General features: G+C 51.5%; 1 protein-coding gene across 2 annotated transcripts in view; it reads right to left on the bottom strand.

Moving 5' to 3' along the window:
- The window catches only part of LOC133339006 (protein spire homolog 2-like), a 45,391-nt gene extending 34,886 nt beyond the window's left edge, over positions 1–10,505 (bottom strand). For both annotated transcript variants that reach the window (XM_061547138.1, XM_061547139.1), the window contains exon 1: positions 9,927–10,505. In XM_061547138.1, the coding sequence (XP_061403122.1) occupies positions 9,927–10,194 (268 nt within the window). In that variant the 5' untranslated portion in view covers positions 10,195–10,505. The remainder of the gene's footprint in view (positions 1–9,926) is intronic.
- Between the last annotated feature and the right edge of the window lie 10,630 nt (positions 10,506–21,135).

Here is a 21,135-nt window from a genome sequence, read left to right as displayed (position 1 = left end):
TGAAAAGCGGGGAAGGGCGGGAGGGCACGTGAGGACGTCGTACAATGCTGGTGGCAAAATTCGCGAAACAAATATTATTCCATTGGAACCTCATTTTGCCAGTATAAAAATATGATAATTGTTTTTTTACCCTTCTATCTGGCAACAAAACTGACACCTTTTTGTTACAAGGAGTCATCTTTGCATAGACCACAATACCTGCAGTCATAATACAAACAAAAAACACAACTCTGATAATGTATGCACTGTCCTTGAAGTTGATTGGTCCACACCTTTTGGCGTCATCTGGTCCAACCCATGTGAGACTAGGCTCTAAGGAAAGCTGTCTCGGGTGTGGACCAATAACTTCAAGGACAGTGCATACATTATCAGAGTTGTGTTTTTTGTTTGCATTATGACTGCAGGTATTGTGGTCTATGTAAACATGACTCCTTGTAAAAAACAGGTGCCAGATAGAAGGGTAAAAAACCATTATCACAAACAATATTATTCATAAGGAAACGTTTTTGGGTTTAGATCGCGTTATTTATAAACGTGTCGTAACCTTAAAGGGAGGAGATGGGGGTAGCATTAAAAAAGGGAAGGAATGTTAATAGTATGTTAGCTGCAGTTACTAAAAAACCACTTAAAAAACTTTACGCTACATCCTATTAACATCCCTTCCCTTTGTTAATGCTACCCCTATCCCCTCCCTTTGATGCTGCTAATCCTGCATAATGCACGGGCATAATAATGACTTTGAAACCCCCCGCCCACCTCCTATGCATTTCACAAGTAGCACTAATCACATACCTGCATTTCCCATATCCCCTCCCTGTGATGCTGCTAATCCTGCATAATGCACGGGCATGAGTAGTACTAATCACACACCTGCATTTCCCATATCCCCTCCCTCTGATGCTGCTAATCCTGCATAATGCACGGGCATAAGTAGTACTAATCACATAGCCGCATTTCCCATAAATATGCTAAATTCCTCTTGATATGCAAATTCTTTTGTCAAGGCGCTCTTCTTCCACCTCCAACCCAGATTAAATATACGCTCCAAGCTTGCTGGTGTTTCGTTCTTCACCTGAGGACGGCTGCTTGCGTCGTGGCCGAAACGTCGTGAGAATTATTTCATGAAGTTTTGTTTTTATTATTTTATTATTTCCCTTCTACGTGACGACTTTACCGAAAGAACCAAGAAGATGAATCCCTGCAGTCACGAAAGCTTTAAACCGAAATTCATAGTTTATTTTTGTGATAACAGTACAATGCTACAGTGTTCATGGTGATTTTCCTGATTATAAAACACGTGTATAGTATTCATACCAGAGGTCGCAACCAGGTACCCGATACCCGTACCCTACCCGTACCCGGCCGGGTACGGGTAGCCGTTTGCGACCCTGGTGCGGCCGGGTACGGGTAGGCCGTGAGTCACTGGTGAGTCACCGTTTGTCACTCATTTCCCAACGTCTTGTCTCTTCTCACAATTCAAGTTCCTAGAATCAACCCACCCGCGCCTGCAACATGGCTTCATCACAGAGGTCGCAATCAGGTACCCGTACCCTACCCGTACCCGGCCAGGTACGGGTAGGGTACGGGTATGGCCGGGTACGGGTACGGGTAGGGTACAGCCGGGTACGGGTACCCGTTTGCGACCCTGGTGCGGCCGGGTACGGGTAAGGAATCAAAAAACCCGATAGCGACCTCTGATTCATACTGTGCTTATTTTTGTGCTTACTGTGAATTACTTACCTTTTGTGCTTCAATATATTCGTAATGGGTCCCTAAGTGTGGCGATAGTAAAGCTAAAATAACCCACAAGGTTCTCGATTTGCAACGAAGAGCGTGACTCAGTCAAACTTAATGAGCAAGGCATGTCCCATGCTGACGCGAGTTGTAGTTTTGTGTGTTCAGTTTTGTTTATTTATTCTCGTGTTTACTTTTCTTTTATTTACGTTTATTTAGGTTTCGCACGCACACGTGTTCCATAGTTACCGTAGTTATTTGCATGTCAGCTTTTCGCCGGCCAAAATAAATTTGCAAGCTAAATAAAGGTTATGCTTTGACATTCGACTCACACAGAGACCCATAGACTCACACAGAGACCCATAGACTCACACAGAGACCCATAGACTCACACAGAGACCCATAGACTCACACAGAGACCCGTAGACTCACACAGAGACCCGTAGACTCACGCAGAGACCCATAGACTCACACAGAGACTCATAGACTCACACAGAGACCCATAGACTCACACAGAGACCCGTAGACTCACACAGAGACCCATAGACTCACACAGAGACCCATAGACTCACACAGAGACCCATAGACTCACACAGAGACCCACAGACTCACACAGAGACCAATAGACTCACAAAGAGACACATAGACTCACACAGAGACCCATAGACTCACACAGAGACCAATAGACTCACACAGAGACCCATAGACTCACACAGAGACCCATAGACTCGCACAGAGATGCGTAGACTCACACAGAGACCCATAGACTCACACAGAGACCCATAGACTCACACAGAGACCCGTAGACTCACACAGAGACCCGTAGACTCACACAAAGACCCGTAGACTCACACAGAGACCCATAGACTCACAAAGAGACCCATAGACTCACACAGAGACCAATAAACTCACACAGAGACCCATAGACTCACACAGAGACCCATAGACTCACACAGAGACCCATAGACTCACACAGAGACCCATAGACTCACACAGAGACCCATAGACTCACACAGAGACCCATAGACTCACACAGAGACCCATAGACTCACACAGAGACCCATAGACTCACACAGAGACCCATAGACTCACACAGAGACCCACAGACTCACCCAGAGACCCATAGACTCACACAGAGACTCGTAGACTCACACAGAGACCCGTAGACTCACACAGAGACCCATAGACTCACACAGAGAACCATAGACTCACACAGAGACCCATAGTGATGTTCTAGAAGGTATAGAGAGGTGAGTGATGTGAATTCTAGTGATGTTCTAGATGGGATAGAGAGCTGAGTGATGTGAATTCTAGTGATGTTCTAGAAGGGATAGAGAGCTGAGTGATGTGAATTCTAGTGATGTTCTAGAAGGGATAGAGAGCTGAGTGATGTGAATTCTAGTGATGTTCTAGAAGGGATAGAGAGCTGAGTGATGTGAATTCTAGTGATGTTCTAGAAGGGCTAGAGAGCTGAGTGATGTGAATTCTAGTGATGCTCTGGAAGGGATAGACAGCTGAGTGATGTGAATTCTAGTGATGTTCTAGAAGGGATAGAGAGCTGAGTGATGTGAATTCTAGTAATGTTCTAGAAGGGATAGAGAGCTGAGTGATGTGAATTCTAGTGATGTTTTAGAAGGGATAGAGAGCTGAGTGATGTGAATTCTAGTGAGGTTCTAGAAGGGATAGACAGCTGAGTGATGTGAATTCTAGTGATGTGAATTCTAGTGAGGTTCTAGAAGGGATAGAGAGCTGAGTGATGTGAATTCTAGTGATGTTCTGGAAGGGCTAGAGAGCTGAGTGATATGAATTTTAGTGATGTTCTAGAAGGGATAGAGAGCTGAGTGATATGAATTTTAGTGATGTTCTAGAAGGGCTACAGATCTGAGTGATGTGAATTCTAGTGATGTTCTAGAAGGGCTAGAGAGTTGAGTGATGTGAATTCTAGTTATGTGAATTCTAGTGAGGTTCTAGAAGGGATAGAGAGCTGAGTGATGTGAATTCTAGTGATGTTATAGAAGGGATAGAGAGCTGAGTGATGTGAATTCTAGTGATGTTCTAGAAGGGATAGAGAGCTGAGTAATGTGAATTCTAGTGATGTTCTGGAAGGGATAGAGAGCTGAGTAATGTGAATTCTAGTGATGTTCTAGAAGGGCTAGAGAGCTGAGTGATGTGAATTCTAGTGATGTTCTAGAAGGGATAGAGAGCTGAGTGATGTGAATTCTAGTGATGTTCTAGAAGGGCTGGAGAGCTGAGTGATGTGAATTCTAGTGATGTTCTAGAAGCGCTAGAGAGCTGAGTGATGTGAATTCTAGTGATGTTCTAGAAGGGATAGAGAGCTGAGTGATGTGAATTCTAGTGATGTTCTAGAAGGTATAGAGAGCTGAGTGATGTGAATTCTAGTGATGTTCTAGAAGGGCTGGAGAGCTGAGTGATGTGAATTCTAGTGATGTTCTAGAAGCGCTAGAGAGCTGAGTGATGTGAATTCTAGTGTGGTTCTAGAAGGGATAGAGAGCTGAGTGATGTGAATTCTAGTGATGTTCTAGAAGCGCTAGAGAGCTGAGTGATGTGAATTCTAGTGATGTTCTAGAAGGGATAGAGAGCTGAGTGATGTGAATTCTAGTGATGTTCTAGAAGGTATAGAGAGCTGAGTGATGTGAATTCTAGTGATGTTCTAGAAGGGATAGAGAGCTGAGTGATGTGAATTCTAGTGATGTTCTAGAAGGGCTGGAGAGCTGAGTGATGTGAATTCTAGTGATGTTCTAGAAGCGCTAGAGAGCTGAGTGATGTGAATTCTAGTGATGTTCTAGAAGGGATAGAGAGCTGAGTGATGTGAATTCTAGTGATGTTCTAGAAGGTATAGAGAGCTGAGTAATGTGAATTCTAGTGATGTTCTAGAAGGGCTGGAGAGCTGAGTGATGTGAATTCTAGTGATGTTCTAGAAGGGATAGAGAGCTGAGTGATGTGAATTCTAGTGTGGTTCTAGAAGGGATAGAGAGCTGATTGATGTAATTTACAACACGGTCAATGCATTGTCACCATAGGCAAACATCCGTATCATCTGCGTCAGCGGCCTTCAACCAACAGCGCACATTCCACATTACCATGGCAAGAGCCAGTATACCTGTCAATATATAAAAACACTGCCATGATCGCGGCGACCTGAGTTCGATTCCTGACCACGGCTAACGTCACCGCCGACTGATATCAGAACAGGTCCCGGGACTCCCCCTGATCTCCCTTCACCAACCTGCATTGACCAGCGTGGTGAAGTATGGTCAATCCTTATGAACCAACACGATGTCAGAAGGAGGCCTTCATCTAGCAGTGGATAGACCACGGCTGCCGACGATGATGATGATAAGCATCAAACATTATTTCAATTTATAATAAAAAAAACATTTCCGTACGTAGCTAATGGACGCTGCGATGGGTGAGTTCGTGGCTGGGTGGGTGAGTTTGCGAGTGAATGGCTGAGTGAACAACTGAATAGGTGAGTGGGCGAGTGAATGGGTGAGTGGGCGAGTGAATGGGTGAGTGGGCGAGTGACTGGGTGAATGGGTGGGCGAGTGAATGGGTGAGTGGGCGAGTGAATGGGTGAGTGGGCGAGTGAATCGGTGAGTGGGCGAGTGAATGGGTGAGTGGGCGAGTGAATGGGTGAGTGAGCGAGTGCATTGGTGAGTGGGCGAGTGAATGGGTGAGTGGGCTAGTGAATTGGTGAGTGGGCGAGTGAATGGGTGAGTGGGCAAGTGAATGGGTGAGTGGGCGAGTGAATGGGTGAGTGAGCGAGTGCATTGGTGAGTGGGCGAGTGAATGGGTGAGTGGGCGAGTGAATGGGTGAGTGGGCGAGTGAATGGGTGAGTGGGTGAGTGAATGGGTGAGTGGGCAAGTGACTAGGTGAGTGGGCGAGTGAATGGGTGAGTGGGCGAGTGAATGGGTGAGTGGGCGAGTGAATTGGTGAGTGGGCGAGTGAATGGGTGAGTGGGCTAGTGAATGGGTGAGTGGGTGAGTGAATGGGTGAGTGGGCGAGTGAATGGGTGAGTGGGCGAGTGAATGGGTGAGTGGGCGAGTGAATGGGTGAGTGGGCGAGTGAATGGGTGAGTGGGCAAGTGAATGGGTGAGTGAGCGAGTGAATGGGTGAGTGAGCGAGTGCATTGGTGAGTGGGCGAGTGAATGGGTGAGTGGGCGAGTGAATTGGTGAGTGAGCGAGTGAATGGGTGAGTGGGCGAGTGAATTGGTGAGTGGGCGAGTGAATGGGTGAGTGGGTGAGTGAATGGGTGAGTGAGCGAGTGAATGGGTGAGTGAGCGAGTGAATGGGTGAGTGGGCGAGTGAATTGGTGAGTGGGCGAGTGAATGGGTGAGTGGGTGAGTGGGCGAGTGCATTGGTGAGTGGGCGAGTGAATGGGTGAGTGGGCTAGTGAATGGGTGAGTGGGTGAGTGAATGGGTGAGTGGGCAAGTGACTAGGTGAGTGGGCGAGTGAATTGGTGAGTGGGCGAGTGAATGGGTGAGTGGGCGAGTGAATAGGTGAGGGAGCAAGTGAATGGGCGAGTGGGCGAGTGAATGGGTGAGTGGGTGAGTGAATCGGTGAGTGGGCGAGTGAATTGGTGAGTGGGCGAGTGAATTGGTGAGTGGGCGAGTGAATTGGTGAGTGGGCGAGTGAATTGGTGAGTGGGCGAGTGAATTGGTGAGTGGGCGAGTGAATTGGTGAGTGGGCGAGTGAATTGGTGAGTGGGCGAGTGAATTGGTGAGTGAATGGGTGAGTGGGTGAGTGGGCGAGTGCATTGGTGAGTGGGCGAGTGAATGGGTGAGTGGGCGAGTGAATTGGTGAGTGGGTGAGTGAATGGGTGAGTGGGTGAGTGAATGGGTGAGTGGGTGAGTGGGCGAGTGCATTGGTGAGTGGGCGAGTGAATTGGTGAGTGGGTGAGTGAGCGAGTGAATTGGTGAGTGGGCGAGTGAATCAGTGAGTGGGCGAGTGAATGGGTGAGTGGGTGAGTGAGCGAGTGAATGGGTGAGTGGGCGAGTGCATTGGTGAGTGGGCGAGTGAATGGGTGAGTGGGCGAGTGCATTGGTGAGTGAGTGAGTGAATGGGTGAGTGGGTGAGTGAATGGGTGAGTGGGCAAGTGACTAGGTGAGTGGGCGAGTGAATCAGTGAGTGGGCGAGTGAATGGGTGAGTGAGCGAATGGATGAGTGAGCGAGTGAATGGGTGAGTGGGCGAGTGCATTGGTGAGTGGGCGAGTGAATTGGTGAGTGGGTGAGTGAATGGGTGAGTGGGCGAGTGAATCAGTGAGTGGGCGAGTGAATGGGTGAGTGGGTGAGTGAGCGAGTGAATGGGTGAGTGGGCGAGTGCATTGGTGAGTGGGCGAGTGAATGGGTGAGTGGGCGAGTGCATTGGTGAGTGAGTGAGTGAATGGGTGAGTGGGTGAGTGAATGGGTGAGTGGGCAACTGACTAGGTGAGTGGGCGAGTGAATCAGTGAGTGGGCGAGTGAATGGGTGAGTGAGCGAATGGATGAGTGAGCGAATGAATGGGTGAGTGGGCGAGTGCATTGGTGAGTGGGCGAGTGAATTGGTGAGTGGGTGAGTGAATGGGTGAGTGGGCGAGTGAATGGGTGAGTGGGCGAGTGAATGGGTAAGTGGGTGAGTGAGCGAGTGAATGGGTGAGTGGGCGAGTGCATTGGTGAGTGGGCGAGTGAATGGGTGAGTGGGTGAGTGAATGGGTGAGTGGGCGAGTGCATTGGTGAGTGGGCGAGTGAATGGGTGAGTGGGTGAGTGAATGGGTGAGTGGGCGAGTGAATTGGTGAGTGGATGAGTGAATGGGTGAGTGGGCGAGTGACGGGGTAAACCGTATGGGTTGACACGGCTATGTCAGAGCAGGAAAATAAAGTCGAGTCACCAGGTTAATAGAACGGTGCTAACCGCTACACCACCACTCCCTAACGAAAGATATCAATTCAACATACGTAAAAGCACACATAAGGTAGGCACTGATAAGGGGTTGACAGGTATTGTACAGTGTCGTGTATCATGTAGTGTATAGTAGTGTATAGTAGTGTAGTGTATTGTGTAATAGTGTAGTGTATAGTGTATTGTGTAGTGTATAGTGTAGTGTATAGCAGTGTAGTGTGCAGTTTAGTGTATAGTGTAGCATATAGTAGTCTAGTACATAGTGTAGCTTAAAGTAGTGTAGTGCATAGTGTAGTGTAAAGTAGTGTATAGTGTAGTGTATAGTGTAGTGTATAGTGTAGTGTATAGTGTAGTGTATAGTGTAGTGTATAGTGTAGTGAATACTAGCGTAGCGTATAGTAGTGTAGCGTATAGTAGTGTAGTGTAAAGCAGTGTAGTGCATAGAGTAGTGTATAGTGTAGCGTAAAGCAGTGTGGTGCATAGTGTAGCGTAAAGTAGTGTATAGTGTAGTGTATAGTGTAGTGTATAGTAGTGTAGTGTATAATGTACAGTGTAGTGTATAGTGTAGTGTACAATAGTGTATAGTGTAGTGTAGTGCAGTGTATAGCGTATAGTGTAGTGTATAGTGTATAGCAGTGTATAGTGCCGTGCATAGTGTAGTGCATAGTGTAGTGTATAGTGTAGTGTATAGTGTAGCATAAAGCAGTGTAGTGTAAAGTGTAGCATATAGTGTAGTGTGTAGTGTAGTGTATAGTAGTATAGTGTAAAGCAGTGTAGTGCATAGTGTAGCGTATAGCAGTGTAGTGCATAGTGTAGCGTAAAGTAGTGTATAGTGTAGTGTATAGTGTAGTGTATAGTAGTGTAGTGTAAAGTAGTGTATAGTGTAGTGTAGAGTAGTGTAGTGTAAAGTAGTGTATAGTGTAGTGTATAGTAGTGTAGTGTATAGTAGTGTATAGTGTATAACAGTGTAGTGCATAATGTAGCGTAAAGCAGTGTAGTGTAAAGTGTAGCGTATAGTGTAGTGTGTAGTGTAGTGTGTAGTGTATAGTAGTGTAGTGTAAAGCAGTGTAGTGCATAGTGTAGCGTAAAGCAGTGTAGTGCATAGTGTAGCGTAAAGTAGTGTATAGTGTAGTGTATAGTAGTGTAGTGTATAGTAGTGTATAGTGTAGTGTAAAGTAGTGTATAGTGTAGTGTATAGTGTATAGTAGTGTATAGTGTAGTGTATAGTAGTGTAGTGCATAATATAGCGTATAGTAGCGTAGTGCATAGTGTAGCGTAGTGTCTGAATTTCTCTGCAACAAGGTAGAGGCACCGATAAGGGAGTTGGTGGGGAGACTGGTGCTGGAGATAACGGGGTAGACGACCCGGCTGGAGTGAGTTACTGACGATGCAACCCATCAAATGAATGTCAACACACACAACAACAACAACCGCCATTCCCCACTAAGTGGCGGTGACGTCACCACGACACTTGTGCCAGGCCAAGTGCACCTTGAGGCTACCACGTGAAGTGTCGAACGCCCGCTGGCAGGAGGAGGTCACGGGGCAGACCCAGCAGGTGCCATGGGTTGTACTGCTGTGCCAGGCTAGGTGCAGGAGGAGGAGGTCACGGGGCAGACCCAGCAGGTGCCACGGGTCGACTGCTGTGCCAGGCTAGGTGCATGAGGAGGAGGTCACGGGGCAGACCCAGCAGGTGCCGTGGGTTGACTGCTGTGCCAGGCTAGGTGCATGAGGAGGAGGTCACGGGGCAGACCCAGCAGGTGCCACGTGTCGACTGACCGAGATGACCGAGATGACTGCCTGATGCACCACCTGTGCCCCCTACTCTGCCAATGCAGAACAACAACAACAACCGCCATTCGCCATTAAGTGGCGGTGACGTCACCACGACGCTTGTGCCAGGCCAAGTGCACCTTGAGGCTACCACGTGAAGTGTCGAACGCCCGCTGGCAGGAGGAGGTCACGGGGCAGACCCAGCAGGTGCCATGGGTTGTACTGCTGTGCCAGGCTAGGTGCATGAGGAGGAGGTCACGGGGCAGACCCAGCAGGTGCCACGGGTCGACTGCTGTGCCAGGCTAGGTGCATGAGGAGGAGGTCACGGGGCAGACCCAGCAGGTGCCATGGGTTGACTGCTGTGCCAGGCTAGGTGCATGAGGAGGTGGTCACGGGGCAGACCCAGCAGGTGCCACGTGTCGACTGACCGAGATGACTGCCTGATGCATCACCTGTGCCCCCTACTCTGCCAATGCAGAACAACAACAACAACCGCCATTCGCCACCGTGACCCTCACCTCCGCACTCCACACGGAGCCCGCCCCGGGCTTGAAGAACGAAGCGGACATCATCGCCGCCGCCGCTGCTGCCCGACTCCGAGGAGACCGGGGGTGACCCCCCGGCCGGCGGCGGCGTTGGCCGGCTTCCCCTCGCCAGCGAGCGGCAGGCGAAGTAGGCAAGAGCGTAGGCTTCATCCTCGGTGGCAGGCCTCTGTAGGAGAACGAACGCTTCGGAGAGTTGGAGTTCTTCTCCCCTCGTCGCTAATCCGCCCGGCGTCTCGCACATGTCGGCATTATTTTAGTTTGTTTGTTTAAAGAAAAAAGTTTGAACTTCTATAGAATTGTAAAATTATTGGTCGAAAAAAACTACTTTTTTTTGTTGCGTGTGTGTATCACCGCTGAGGTAAATTAAACAAAAATAATAAAAAAATCTCCTGTTTAGTTTAATTCGTTAGAGAGATGAGAGGAGAGATGAGAGGAGAGATGAAAGGAGAGATGAGAGCCACACGGGACACGGAATTGGGCGTCATCATCCAGCAGTGGAGAGAGCTACAGGACCCGGATCGACCTCGTGGAGTTAACAACTCGACCTGACGGTTGTTGCCATGGCAACGTCGGGGTGAGGGGGTGGGGGGAAGTAGGGGGGGGGTAGTGGTGACGTCACCACGTCACCCCGACGTTGCCATGGTAACGTCGGGGTGAGGGGGTAGTGGGGGGGAAGTGGGGGGGGGGGGAGTAGTGGTGACGTCACCACGCCGTCCTCCCTCCCTCTCCCCACAGCGTGCAAAGTCCGATCCGAGAGGGAGGGGGGACGACGTAGTGACGTCACCACGCAAGGGCTTTGCGTGGTGACGTCACCACGCCGTCCCCTCCTCCCTCTCCCCGTCACGTGCAAAGTCCGATACGTGAGGGAGGGGGGACGGCGTGGTGACGTCACCACGCGAGGGCTTTGCGAGCTGCGTTGCGTGGTGACGTCACCACGCAAAGCCCTCGCGTGGTGACGTCACCACGCCGTCCCCCCTCCCTCTCCCCACAGCGTGCAAAGTCTGATCCATGAGGCAGAGAGACGACGTGGTGACGTCACCACGCAAAGTCCTCGCGTGGTGACGTCACCACGCCGTCCCCCCTCCCTCTCCCCACAGCGTGCAAAGTCAGATCCGAGAGGGAGGGGGGGACGGCGTGGTGACGTCACCACGCGAGGGCTTTGCGTGGTGACGTCACCACGCCGTCCCCCCTCCCTCTCCCCACAGCGTGCAAAGTCTGATTCGTGAGGCAGAGAGACGACGTGGTGACGTCACCACGCAAAGTCCTCGCGTGGTGACGTCACCACGATCCGTGAGGCAGTGACGACGTGGTGACGTCACCACGCGAGGGCTTTGCGTGGTGACGTCACCACGTCGTCCTCCCTCCCTCTCCCCACACAGCGTGCAAAGTCCGATCCGTGAGGCAGAGAGAGAGAGACGTGGTGACGTCACCACGCTAGGGCTTTGCGTGGTGACGTCACCACGTCGCCCTCCCTCCCTCTCCCTCACACAGCGTGCAAAGTCCGATCCGTGAGAAAGAGAGACGGCGTGGTGACGTCACCACGCAAAGTCCTCGCGTGGTGACGTCATCACGATCCGTGAGGCAGAGAGGCAGAGAGACGACGTGGTGACGTCACCACGCAAAGCCTTTGCGTGGTGATGTCACCACGCCGCCCTCCCTCCCTCTCCCTCACACAGCGTGCAAAGTCCGATCCGAGAGGCAGAGAGACGACGTGATGACGTCACCACGCAAAGTCCTCGCGTGGTGACGTCACCACGCCGCCCCCCTCCTCCCCACAGCGTCCAATCCAAGAAAGAGAGGGGTACGACGTGGTGACGTCACCACGCGAAGCCCTTGCGTGGTGACGTCACCACGCAAAGCCCTTGCGTGGTGACGTCACCACGCACCGTGAAGCAGATAGGCAGAGAGACGACGTGGTGACGTCACCACGCAAAGCCCTTGCGTGATGACGTCACCACGTCGCCCTCTTTCTCCCTCACTGATCGTGCAAAGTCCGATCCGTGAGGCGGCGAGAGAGACGACGTGGTGACGTCATCACGCAAAGCCCTAGCGTGGTGACGTCACCACGCAGGGGCTTTGCGTGGTGACGTCACCACGTCGTCCTCCCTCTCCCTCACTGATCGTGCAAAGTCCGATCCGTGAGGCGGCGAGAGAGACGACGTGGTAACGTCATCACGCAAAGCCCTAGCGTGGTGACGTCATCACGCAAGGGCTTTGCGTGATGACGTCACCACGTCGTCCTCCCTCCCTCCCAACTCCTCACTGATCGTGCAAAGTCCGATCCGTGAGGCAGAGAGACGACGTGATGACGTCATCACGCAAGGGCTTTGCGTGGTGACGTTACCACGTCGTCCTCCCTCCCTCTCCCTACTCCTCACTGATCGTGCAAAGTCCGATCCGTGAGGCGGCGAGAGAGACGACGTGGTGACGTCATCACGCAAGGGCTTTGCGTGGTGACGTCACCACGCAAGGGCTTTGCGTGGTGACGTCACCACGTCGTCCTCCCTCCCTCTCCCCTCATCGTGCAAAGTCCGATCTAAGAAAGAGGGGGGATGGCGTGGTGACGTCACCACGCGATGCCCTTGCGTGGTGACGTCACAACGCAAAGCCCTTGCGTGGTGACGTCACCACGCAAAGCCCCTGCGTGGTGACGTCACCACGTCGTCCTCCCTCCCTCTCCCCTCATCGTGCAAAATCCGATCCGTGAGGCGGCGTGAGAGAGACGACGTGATGACGTCACCACGCAAGGGCTTTGCGTGGTGACGTCACCACGTCGTCCTCCCTCCCTACTCCTCACTGATCGTGCAAAGTCCGATCCGTGTGGCGGAGAGAGACGACGTGATGACGTCACCACGCAATGCCCTTTGCGTGATGACGTCACCACGCAAGGGCTTTGCGTGATGACGTCACCACGTCGTCCTCCCTCCCTCCCTCTCCCTCACTGATCGTGCAAAGTCCGATCCGTGACCGTGAGGCAGAGAGAGACGACGTGATGACGTCATCACGCAAGGCCCTTGCGTGATGACGTCACCACGTCGTCCTCCCTCACTGATCGTGCAAAGTCCGATCCGTGAGGCTGCGAGAGGCGATGGCGTGGTGACGTCACCACGCAAAGCCCTTGCGTGGTGACGTCATCACGCAAAGCCCTTGCGTGGTGACGTCACCACGCACCATGAAGCAGAGAGGCAGAGAGACGACGTGGTGACGTCACCACGCAAAGCTCTTGCGTGATGACGTCACAACGTCTCCCTCTTTCTCCCCTCATCGTGCAAAGTCCGATCGGTGAGGCTGCGCGAGGCGATGGCGTCCTGCGTGGTGACGTCACCACGCAAAGCCCTTTGCGTGGTGACGTCACCACGTCGCCCTCCCTCTCCCCTCATCGTGCAAAGTCCGATCGGTGAGGCGGCGAGAGGCGATGGCGTCCTGCGTGGTGACGTCACCACGCAAGGGCTTTGCGTGATGACGTCACCACGTCGTCCTCCCTCCCTACTCCTCACTGATCGTGCAAAGTCCGATCCGTGAGGCACAGAGAGACGACGTGGTGACGTCACCACGCAAAGCCCTTTGCGTGGTGACGTCACCACGTCGCCCTCCCTCTCCCCTCATCGTGCAAAGTCCGATCGGTGAGGCGGCGCGAGGCGATGGCGTCCTGCGTGGTGACGTCACCACGCAAGGGCTTTGCGTGATGACGTCACCACGTCGTCCTCCCTCCCTCCTCACTGATCGTGCAAAGTCCGATCCGTGAGGCACAGAGAGACGACGTGGTGACGTCACCACGCAAAGCCCTTTGCGTGGTGACGTCACCACGTCGTCCTCCCTCTCCCCTCATCGTGCAAAGTCCGATCGGTGAGGCTGCGCGAGGCGATGGCGTCCTGCGTGGTGACGTCACCACGCAAGGGCTTTGCGTGATGACGTCACCACGTCGTCCTCCCTCTCCCCTCATCGTGCAAAGTCCGATCGGTGAGGCTGCGAGAGGCGATGGCGTCCTGCGTGGTGACGTCACCACGCAAAGCCCTTTGCGTGGTGACGTCACCACGTCGCCCTCCCTCTCCCCTCATCGTGCAAAGTCCGATCGGTGAGGCGGCGAGAGGCGATGGCGTCCTGCGTGGTGACGTCACCACGCAAGGGCTTTGCGTGATGACGTCACCACGTCGTCCTCCCTCCCTACTCCTCACTGATCGTGCAAAGTCCGATCCGTGAGGCACAGAGAGACGACGTGGTGACGTCACCACGTCGCCCTCCCTCTCCCCTCATCGTGCAAAGTCCGATCGGTGAGGCTGCGAGAGGCGATGGCGTCCTGCGTGGTGACGTCACCACGCAAAGCCCTCGCGTGGTGACGTCATCACGCAAAGGGCTTTGCGTGGTGACGTCACCACGTCGCCCTCCCTCTCCCCTCATCGTGCAAAGTCCGATCGGTGAGGCTGCGAGAGGCGATGGCGTCCTGCGTGGTGACGTCACCACGCAAAGCCCTTTGCGTGGTGACGTCACCACGTCGCCCTCCCTCTCTCCTCATCGTGCAAAGTCCGATCCGTGAGGCACAGAGAGACGACGTGGTGACGTCACCACGCAAAGCCCTTTGCGTGATGACGTCACCACGTTGTCCTCCCTCCCTACTCCTCACTGATCGTGCAAAGTCCGATCCGTGAGGCTGCGAGAGGCGATGGCGTGGTGACGTCACCACGCAAAGCCCTTGCGTGGTGACGTCATCACGCAAAGCCCTTGCGTGGTGACGTCACCACGCACCGTGAAGCAGAGAGGCAGAGAGACGACGTGATGACGTCACCACGCAAGGGCTTTTGCGTGGTGACGTCACCACGTCGCCCTCCCTCTCCCCTCATCGTGCAAAGTCCGATCGGTGAGGCTGCGAGAGGCGATGGCGTCCTGCGTGGTGACGTCACCACGCAAGGGCTTTGCGTGGTGACGTCACCACGTCGTCCTCCCTCTCCCCTCATCGTGCAAAGTCCGATCGGTGAGGCTGCGAGAGGCGATGGCGTCCTGCGTGGTGACGTCACCACGCAAAGCCCTTTGCGTGGTGACGTCACCACGTCGCCCTCCCTCTCCCCTCATCGTGCAAAGTCCGATCGGTGAGGCGGCGCGAGGCGATGGCGTCCTGCGTGGTGACGTCACCACGCAAGGGCTTTGCGTGATGACGTCACCACGTCGTCCTCCCTCCCTCCTCACTGATCGTGCAAAGTCCGATCCGTGAGGCACAGAGAGACGACGTGGTGACGTCACCACGCAAAGCCCTTTGCGTGATGACGTCACCACGTCGCCCTCCCTCTCCCCTCATCGTGCAAAGTCCGATCGGTGAGGCTGCGCGAGGCGATGGCGTCCTGCGTGGTGACGTCACCACGCAAAGCCCTCGCGTGGTGACGTCATCACGCAAAGGGCTTTGCGTGATGACGTCACCACGTCGCCCTCCCTCTCCCCTCATCGTGCAAAGTCCGATCGGTGAGGCGGCGAGAGGCGATGGCGTCCTGCGTGGTGACGTCACCACGCAAAGCCCTTTGCGTGATGACGTCACCACGTCGCCCTCCCTCTCCCCTCATCGTGCAAAGTCCGATCGGTGAGGCTGCGAGAGGCGATGGCGTCCTGCGTGGTGACGTCACCACGCAAGGGCTTTGCGTGATGACGTCACCACGTCGCCCTCCCTCTCCCTCACTGATCGTGCAAAGTCCGATCCGTGAGGCGGCGAGAGAGACGTCGTGGTGACGTCACCACGCAAAGTCCTTGCGTGGTGACGTCACGCAAAGTCCTTGCGTGGTGACGTCACCACGCAAAGCCCTTTGCGTGATGACGTCACCACGTCGTCCTCCCTCCCTACTCCTCACTGATCGTGCAAAGTCCGATCGGTGAGGCGGCGAGAGGCGATGGCGTCTTGCGTTGGAGGAGAGGGCGACTCTGACGAGGTGAAGTACTTCTCGCTGGACGAGGTGAAGAAGCACAACTCGTGCAAGACCACCTGGGTCGTCATCCATCACAAGGTCTACGACCTCACCAAGTTTCTCGAGGAGGTGAGCAGAGCCCGGTCAGGTTTGGTGGTTGTGGTGGTGGTTGGTGGTGGTTGCTGTGGTGGTTGGTGGTAGTAGTGGTGGTGGTTGTTGGTGGTAGTTGGTAGTTGCTGTGGTGGTTGGTGGTAGTAGTGGTGGTGGTTGTTGGTGGTAGTTGGTAGTTGCTGTGGTGGTGGTGGTAGTTGGTAGTTGCTGTGGTGGTGGTAGTTGGTAGTTGCTGTGGTGGTGGTGGTGGTAGTTGCTGTGGTGGTTGGTGGTAGTAGTGGTGGTGGTTGTTGGTGGTAGTTGGTAGTTGCTGTGGTGGTGGTAGTTGGTAGTTGCTGTGGTGGTGGTGGTGGTAGTTGCTGTGGTGGTTGGTGGTAGTAGTGGTGGTGGTTGTTGGTGGTAGTTGGTAGTTGCTGTGGTGGTGGTGGTCATGCAGGTCTACGACCTCACCAAGTTTCTCGAGGAGGTGAGCAGAGCCCGGTCAGGTTTGGTGGTTGGTGGTGGGTGGTGGTTGTGGTTGGTTGTGGTGGTTGCTGTGGTGGTTGGTGGTGGTTGGTGGTGGTAGTTGCTGCGGTGATAGTGGTGGTAGTAGTGGTGGTGGATGGTAGTTGCTGTGGTGGTGGTGGTAGTTGCTGTGGTGGTTGGTGGTAGTTGGTAGTTGCTGTGGTGGTGGTGGTAGTTGGTAGTTGCTGTGGTGGTGGTGGTAGTTGGTAGTTGCTGTGGTGGTGGTGGTAGTTGGTAGTTGCTGTGGTGGTGGTGGTAGTTGCTGTGGTGGTGGTGGTAGTTGGTAGTTGCTGTGGTGGTGGTGGTGGTAGTTGCTGTGGTGGTGGTGGTAGTTGCTGTGGTGGTGGTGGTAGTTGGTAGTTGCTGTGGTGGTAGTTGGTAGTTGCTGTGGTGGTGGTGGTAGTTGGTAGTTGCTGTGGTGGTAGTTGGTAGTTGCTGTGGTGGTGGTGGTAGTTGGTAGTTGCTGTGGTGGTGGTGGTAGTTGGTAGTTGCTGTGGTGGTGGTGGTGGTAGTTGCTGTGGTGGTGGTGGTAGTTGCTGTGGTGGTGGTGGTAGTTGCTGTGGTGGTGGTGGTAGTTGCTGTGGTGGTGGTGGTAGTTGGTAGTTGCTGTGGTGGTGGTGGTAGTTGCTGTGGTGGTGGTGGTAGTTGCTGTGGTGGTGGTGGTGGTAGTTGCTGTGGTGGTGGTGGTAGTTGGTAGTTGCTGTGGTGGTGGTGGTAGTTGCTGTGGTGGTGGTGGTAGTTGCTGTGGTGGTGGTGGTGGTAGTTGCTGTGGTGGTGGTGGTCATGCAGGTCTACGACCTCACCAAGTTTCTCGAGGAGGTGAGCAGAGCCCGGTCAGGTTTGGTGGTTGTGGTGGTTGGTTGTGGTAGTGGTTGGTGGTGGTGGTGGTGGGTTGTGGTGGTGGTGGTTGGTTGTAGTGGTGGTGGATGGTGGTGGTTGTGGTGGTAGTAGTGGTAGTGGTGAGTGGTGGTAGTGGTGGTGGTCGTGCAGGTTTGGTGGTGGTGGTTGGTTGTTGCTGTGGTGGTGGTTGGTGGTGGTGGTGGTGGGTGGTGGTGGTGGGTAGTTGCTGTGGTGGTGGTGGTGGTGGTGGTTGGTTGGTGGTGGTGGTTGGTGGTGGTGGTGGTGGGTTGGTGGTGGTGGTGGGTTACTGTGGTGAGTGGTGGTTGTAGTGGTGGTTGTGGTGGATGGTGGTGGTGGTGGTGGGTGGTGGTTGTGGTGATGGTGGTGGTGGTGGTTGGTTGTTGGTTGGTGGTGGTGGTTGGTTGTGGTGGGTGTTGGTGGTGGTGGGTTGTGGTAGTGGTTAGTGGTGGTGGGTTGGTTGTGGTGGTGGTGGGTGGTAGTGGTGGTTGGTGGTGATGGTAGTGGTGGTGGTAGTGGTGGTAGTGGTGGTGGTAGTGGTAGTGGCGGTGGATGGTAGTGGTGGTTAGTGGTGGTGGATGGTAGTTGTTGTGGTGGTAGTGGTGGTGGTGGTTAGTGGTGGTGGTGGTGGTTAGTGGTGGTGGTGGTGGTAGTGGTGGTGGTGGTAGTGGTGGTGGTGGTTAGTGGTGGTAGTGGTGGTGGTTGGTAGTGGTGAGTGGTGGTGGTTGGTAGTGGTGAGTGGTGGTGGTGAGTGGTGGTGGTGGTTGGTAGTTGTTGTGGTGGTAGTGGTGGTGGTGGTTAGTGGTGGTGGTGGTAGTAGTGGTTAGTGGTGGTAGTTAGTGGTGGGTGGTAGTTGCTGTGGTGGTAGTGGTGATGGATGGTAGTGGTTGGTGGTGGTGGTAGTGGTGAGTGGTGGTAGTGGTTAGTGGTGGTGGAAGGTAGTTGCTGTGGTGGTGGTGGTGGTGGTAGTACCTTGGTGATGGGTCACCCGGCTTTCTATTCGATAACATCATGAGTAATGTGTTTTGTTTGCATTATGACTGCTGGTATTGTGGTCTATGCAAACATGACTCTTCGTAAAAAAATGTGTCAGTTTTGTTGCCAGATAGAAGGGTAAAAAACAATTATCATATTTTGCTCCTGGCAAATGAGGTTCCCATGGTGTAAATGCTTTATCCTGAGCTCTCATACTCTGATGGTGCATTGTCTTTGAGTTGTGCGCCTTTTGGCGTCATCTGGTCCAACACCATGTGAGATTAGGGTCTAAGGAAAGCTGTCTCGGGTGTGGACCAATCAACTTCAAGGACAGTGCACATACATTATCAGAGTTGTGTTTTTTGTTTGCATTATGACCGCAGGTATTGTGATCTATGCAAACATGACTCCTTGTAACAAAAAAGTGTCAGTTTTGTTGCCGGATAGAAGGGTAAAAACCAATTATCATATTTTTACTGGCAAATTAGGTTCCAATGGTGTAAATGCTTCACCCCGAGCTCTCATACTCTGATGGTGCATTGTCTTTGAGTTGTGCGCCTTTTGGCGTCATCTGGTCCAACACCATGTGAGACTAGGCTCTAAGGAAAGCTGTCTCGGGTGTGGACCAATCAACTTCAAGGACAGTGCATACATTATCTGAGTTGTGTTTTTTGTTTGCATTATGACTGCAGGTATTGTGGTCTATGTAAACATGACTCCTCGTAAAAAAGGTGTCAGTTTTGTTGCCAGATAGAAGGGTAAAAAACAATTATCATATTTTTACTGGCAAATGAGGTTCCAATGGTGTAAATCATGGGACCTCCTGTCTCTGCTGTGGACCAATCAGTTTCAAAAACAATGCAAATATTCTTTGATTCTAAGTTTTTTTCGGGTAAAGTCACGTAGGTAAAACAATCAAATGAAATAAATGAAAACAACTACATTTCGATTTAAAGCTTTCGTGACTGCAGGGATTCATCTTGTTGGTTCTTTCGGTAAAGTCACCACGTAGAAGGGAAATAATAAAATAATTCTCACGACGTTTCGGCCACAACGCAAGCAGCCGTCTTCAGGTGAAGAACAGGTCTGTCGGAAAGAAAGCGTCTAAATGAGCACCACCAAGCTTGGAAGCGTATATTTAAGCTGCCTTAGAGGGGGAAGAGCGCCTTGATTAATATTGTTTGGTTCTAAATCTCGACTTAAAGTTTTCGTGACTGCAGAAATTCGTCTTGTTTGGGTCTAAATCTCGACTTAAAGCTTTTGTTAGTGGAGGAATTCATATTGTTTGGGTCTAAATCTTGACTTAAAGCTTTCGTGACTGCAGAAATTCATATTGTTTGGGTCTAAATCTCGACTAAAAGCTTTCGTGACTGGAGGAATTCGTATTGTTTGGGTCTAAATCTCAACTAAAAGCTTTCATAGCTGCAGGAATTCGTATTGTTTGGGTCTTAATCTCGACTAAAAGCTTTCGTGACTGCAGAAATTCATCTTTGGGTCTTTCGATAAAGTCACATTCATAGGTTCAAAGGAAATATTTTTTGTTATTTCTTTCAACCTATCTACGTGAAAAAATCTCGACTTAAAGCTTTCGTGACTGGAGGAATTCATATTGTTTGGGTCTAAATCTCGACTTAAAGCTTTCGTGACTGGAGGAATTCATATTGTTTGGGTCTTAATCTCGACTAAAAGCTTTCGTGACTGCAGAAATTCATCTTTGGGTCTTTCGATAAAGTCACATTCATAGGTTCAAAGGAAATATTTGTTTTTTATTTCTTTCAACCTATCTACGTGAAAAAATCTCGACTTAAAGCTTTCATGAGTGGAGAAATTCATATTGTTTGGGTCTAAATCTCGACTTAAAGTTTTCATGAGTGGAGAAATTCATATTGTTTGGGTCTAAATCTCGACTTAAAGTTTTCATGAGTGGAGAAATTCATATTGTTTGGGTCTAAATCTCGACTTAAAGCTTTCATGAGTGGAGAAATTCATATTGTTTGGGTCTAAATCTCGACTTAAAGTTTTCATGAGTGGAGAAATTCATATTGTTTGGGTCTAAATCTCGACTTAAAGCTTTCATGAGTGGAGAAATTCATATTGTTTGGGTCTAAATCTCGACTTAAAGCTTTCGTGACTGGAGGAATTCATCTTGTTTGGGTCTAAATCTCGACTTAAAGTTTTCGTGACTGCAGAAATTCGTCTTGTTTGGGTCTAAATCTCGACTTAAAGCTTTTGTTAGTGGAGGAATTCATATTGTTTGGGTCTAAATCTCGACTTAAAGTTTTCGTGACTGCAGAAATTCGTCTTGTTTGGGTCTAAATCTCGACTTAAAGCTTTTGTTAGTGGAGGAATTCATATTGTTTGGGTCTAAATCTTGACTTAAAGCTTTCGTGACTGCAGAAATTCATCTTGTTTGGGTCTAAATCTCGACTAAAAGCTTTCGTGACTGGAGGAATTCGTATTGTTTGGGTCTAAATCTCAACTAAAAGCTTTCATAGCTGCAGGAATTCGTATTGTTTGGGTCTTAATCTCGACTAAAAGCTTTCGTGACTGCAGAAATTCATCTTGTTTGGGTCTAAATCTCGACTTAAAGCTTTCGTGACTGGAGGAATTCATATTGTTTGGGTCTAAATCTCGACTTAAAGCTTTCGTGACTGGAGGAATTCATCTTGTTTGGGTCTAAATCTCGACTTAAAGCTTTCGTGACTGGCAGAAATTCATCTTGTTTGGGTCTAAATCTCGACTTAAAGCTTTCGTGACTGGAGGAATTCATCTTGTTTGGGTCTAAATCTTGACTTAAAGCTTTCGTGACTGGAGGAATTCATCTTGTTTGGGTCTAAATCTTGACTTAA

This window comes from Lethenteron reissneri, unplaced genomic scaffold, assembly GCF_015708825.2.
Source record: "Lethenteron reissneri isolate LAM-NWPU_2019-01 unplaced genomic scaffold, ASM1570882v1 scaffold_1639, whole genome shotgun sequence".
Taxonomy (NCBI): Eukaryota; Metazoa; Chordata; class Hyperoartia; order Petromyzontiformes; family Petromyzontidae; genus Lethenteron; species Lethenteron reissneri.
The sequence above is the reverse complement of the archived record's forward strand: the minus strand, read 5'-3'. Positions and strand labels throughout refer to the sequence as shown.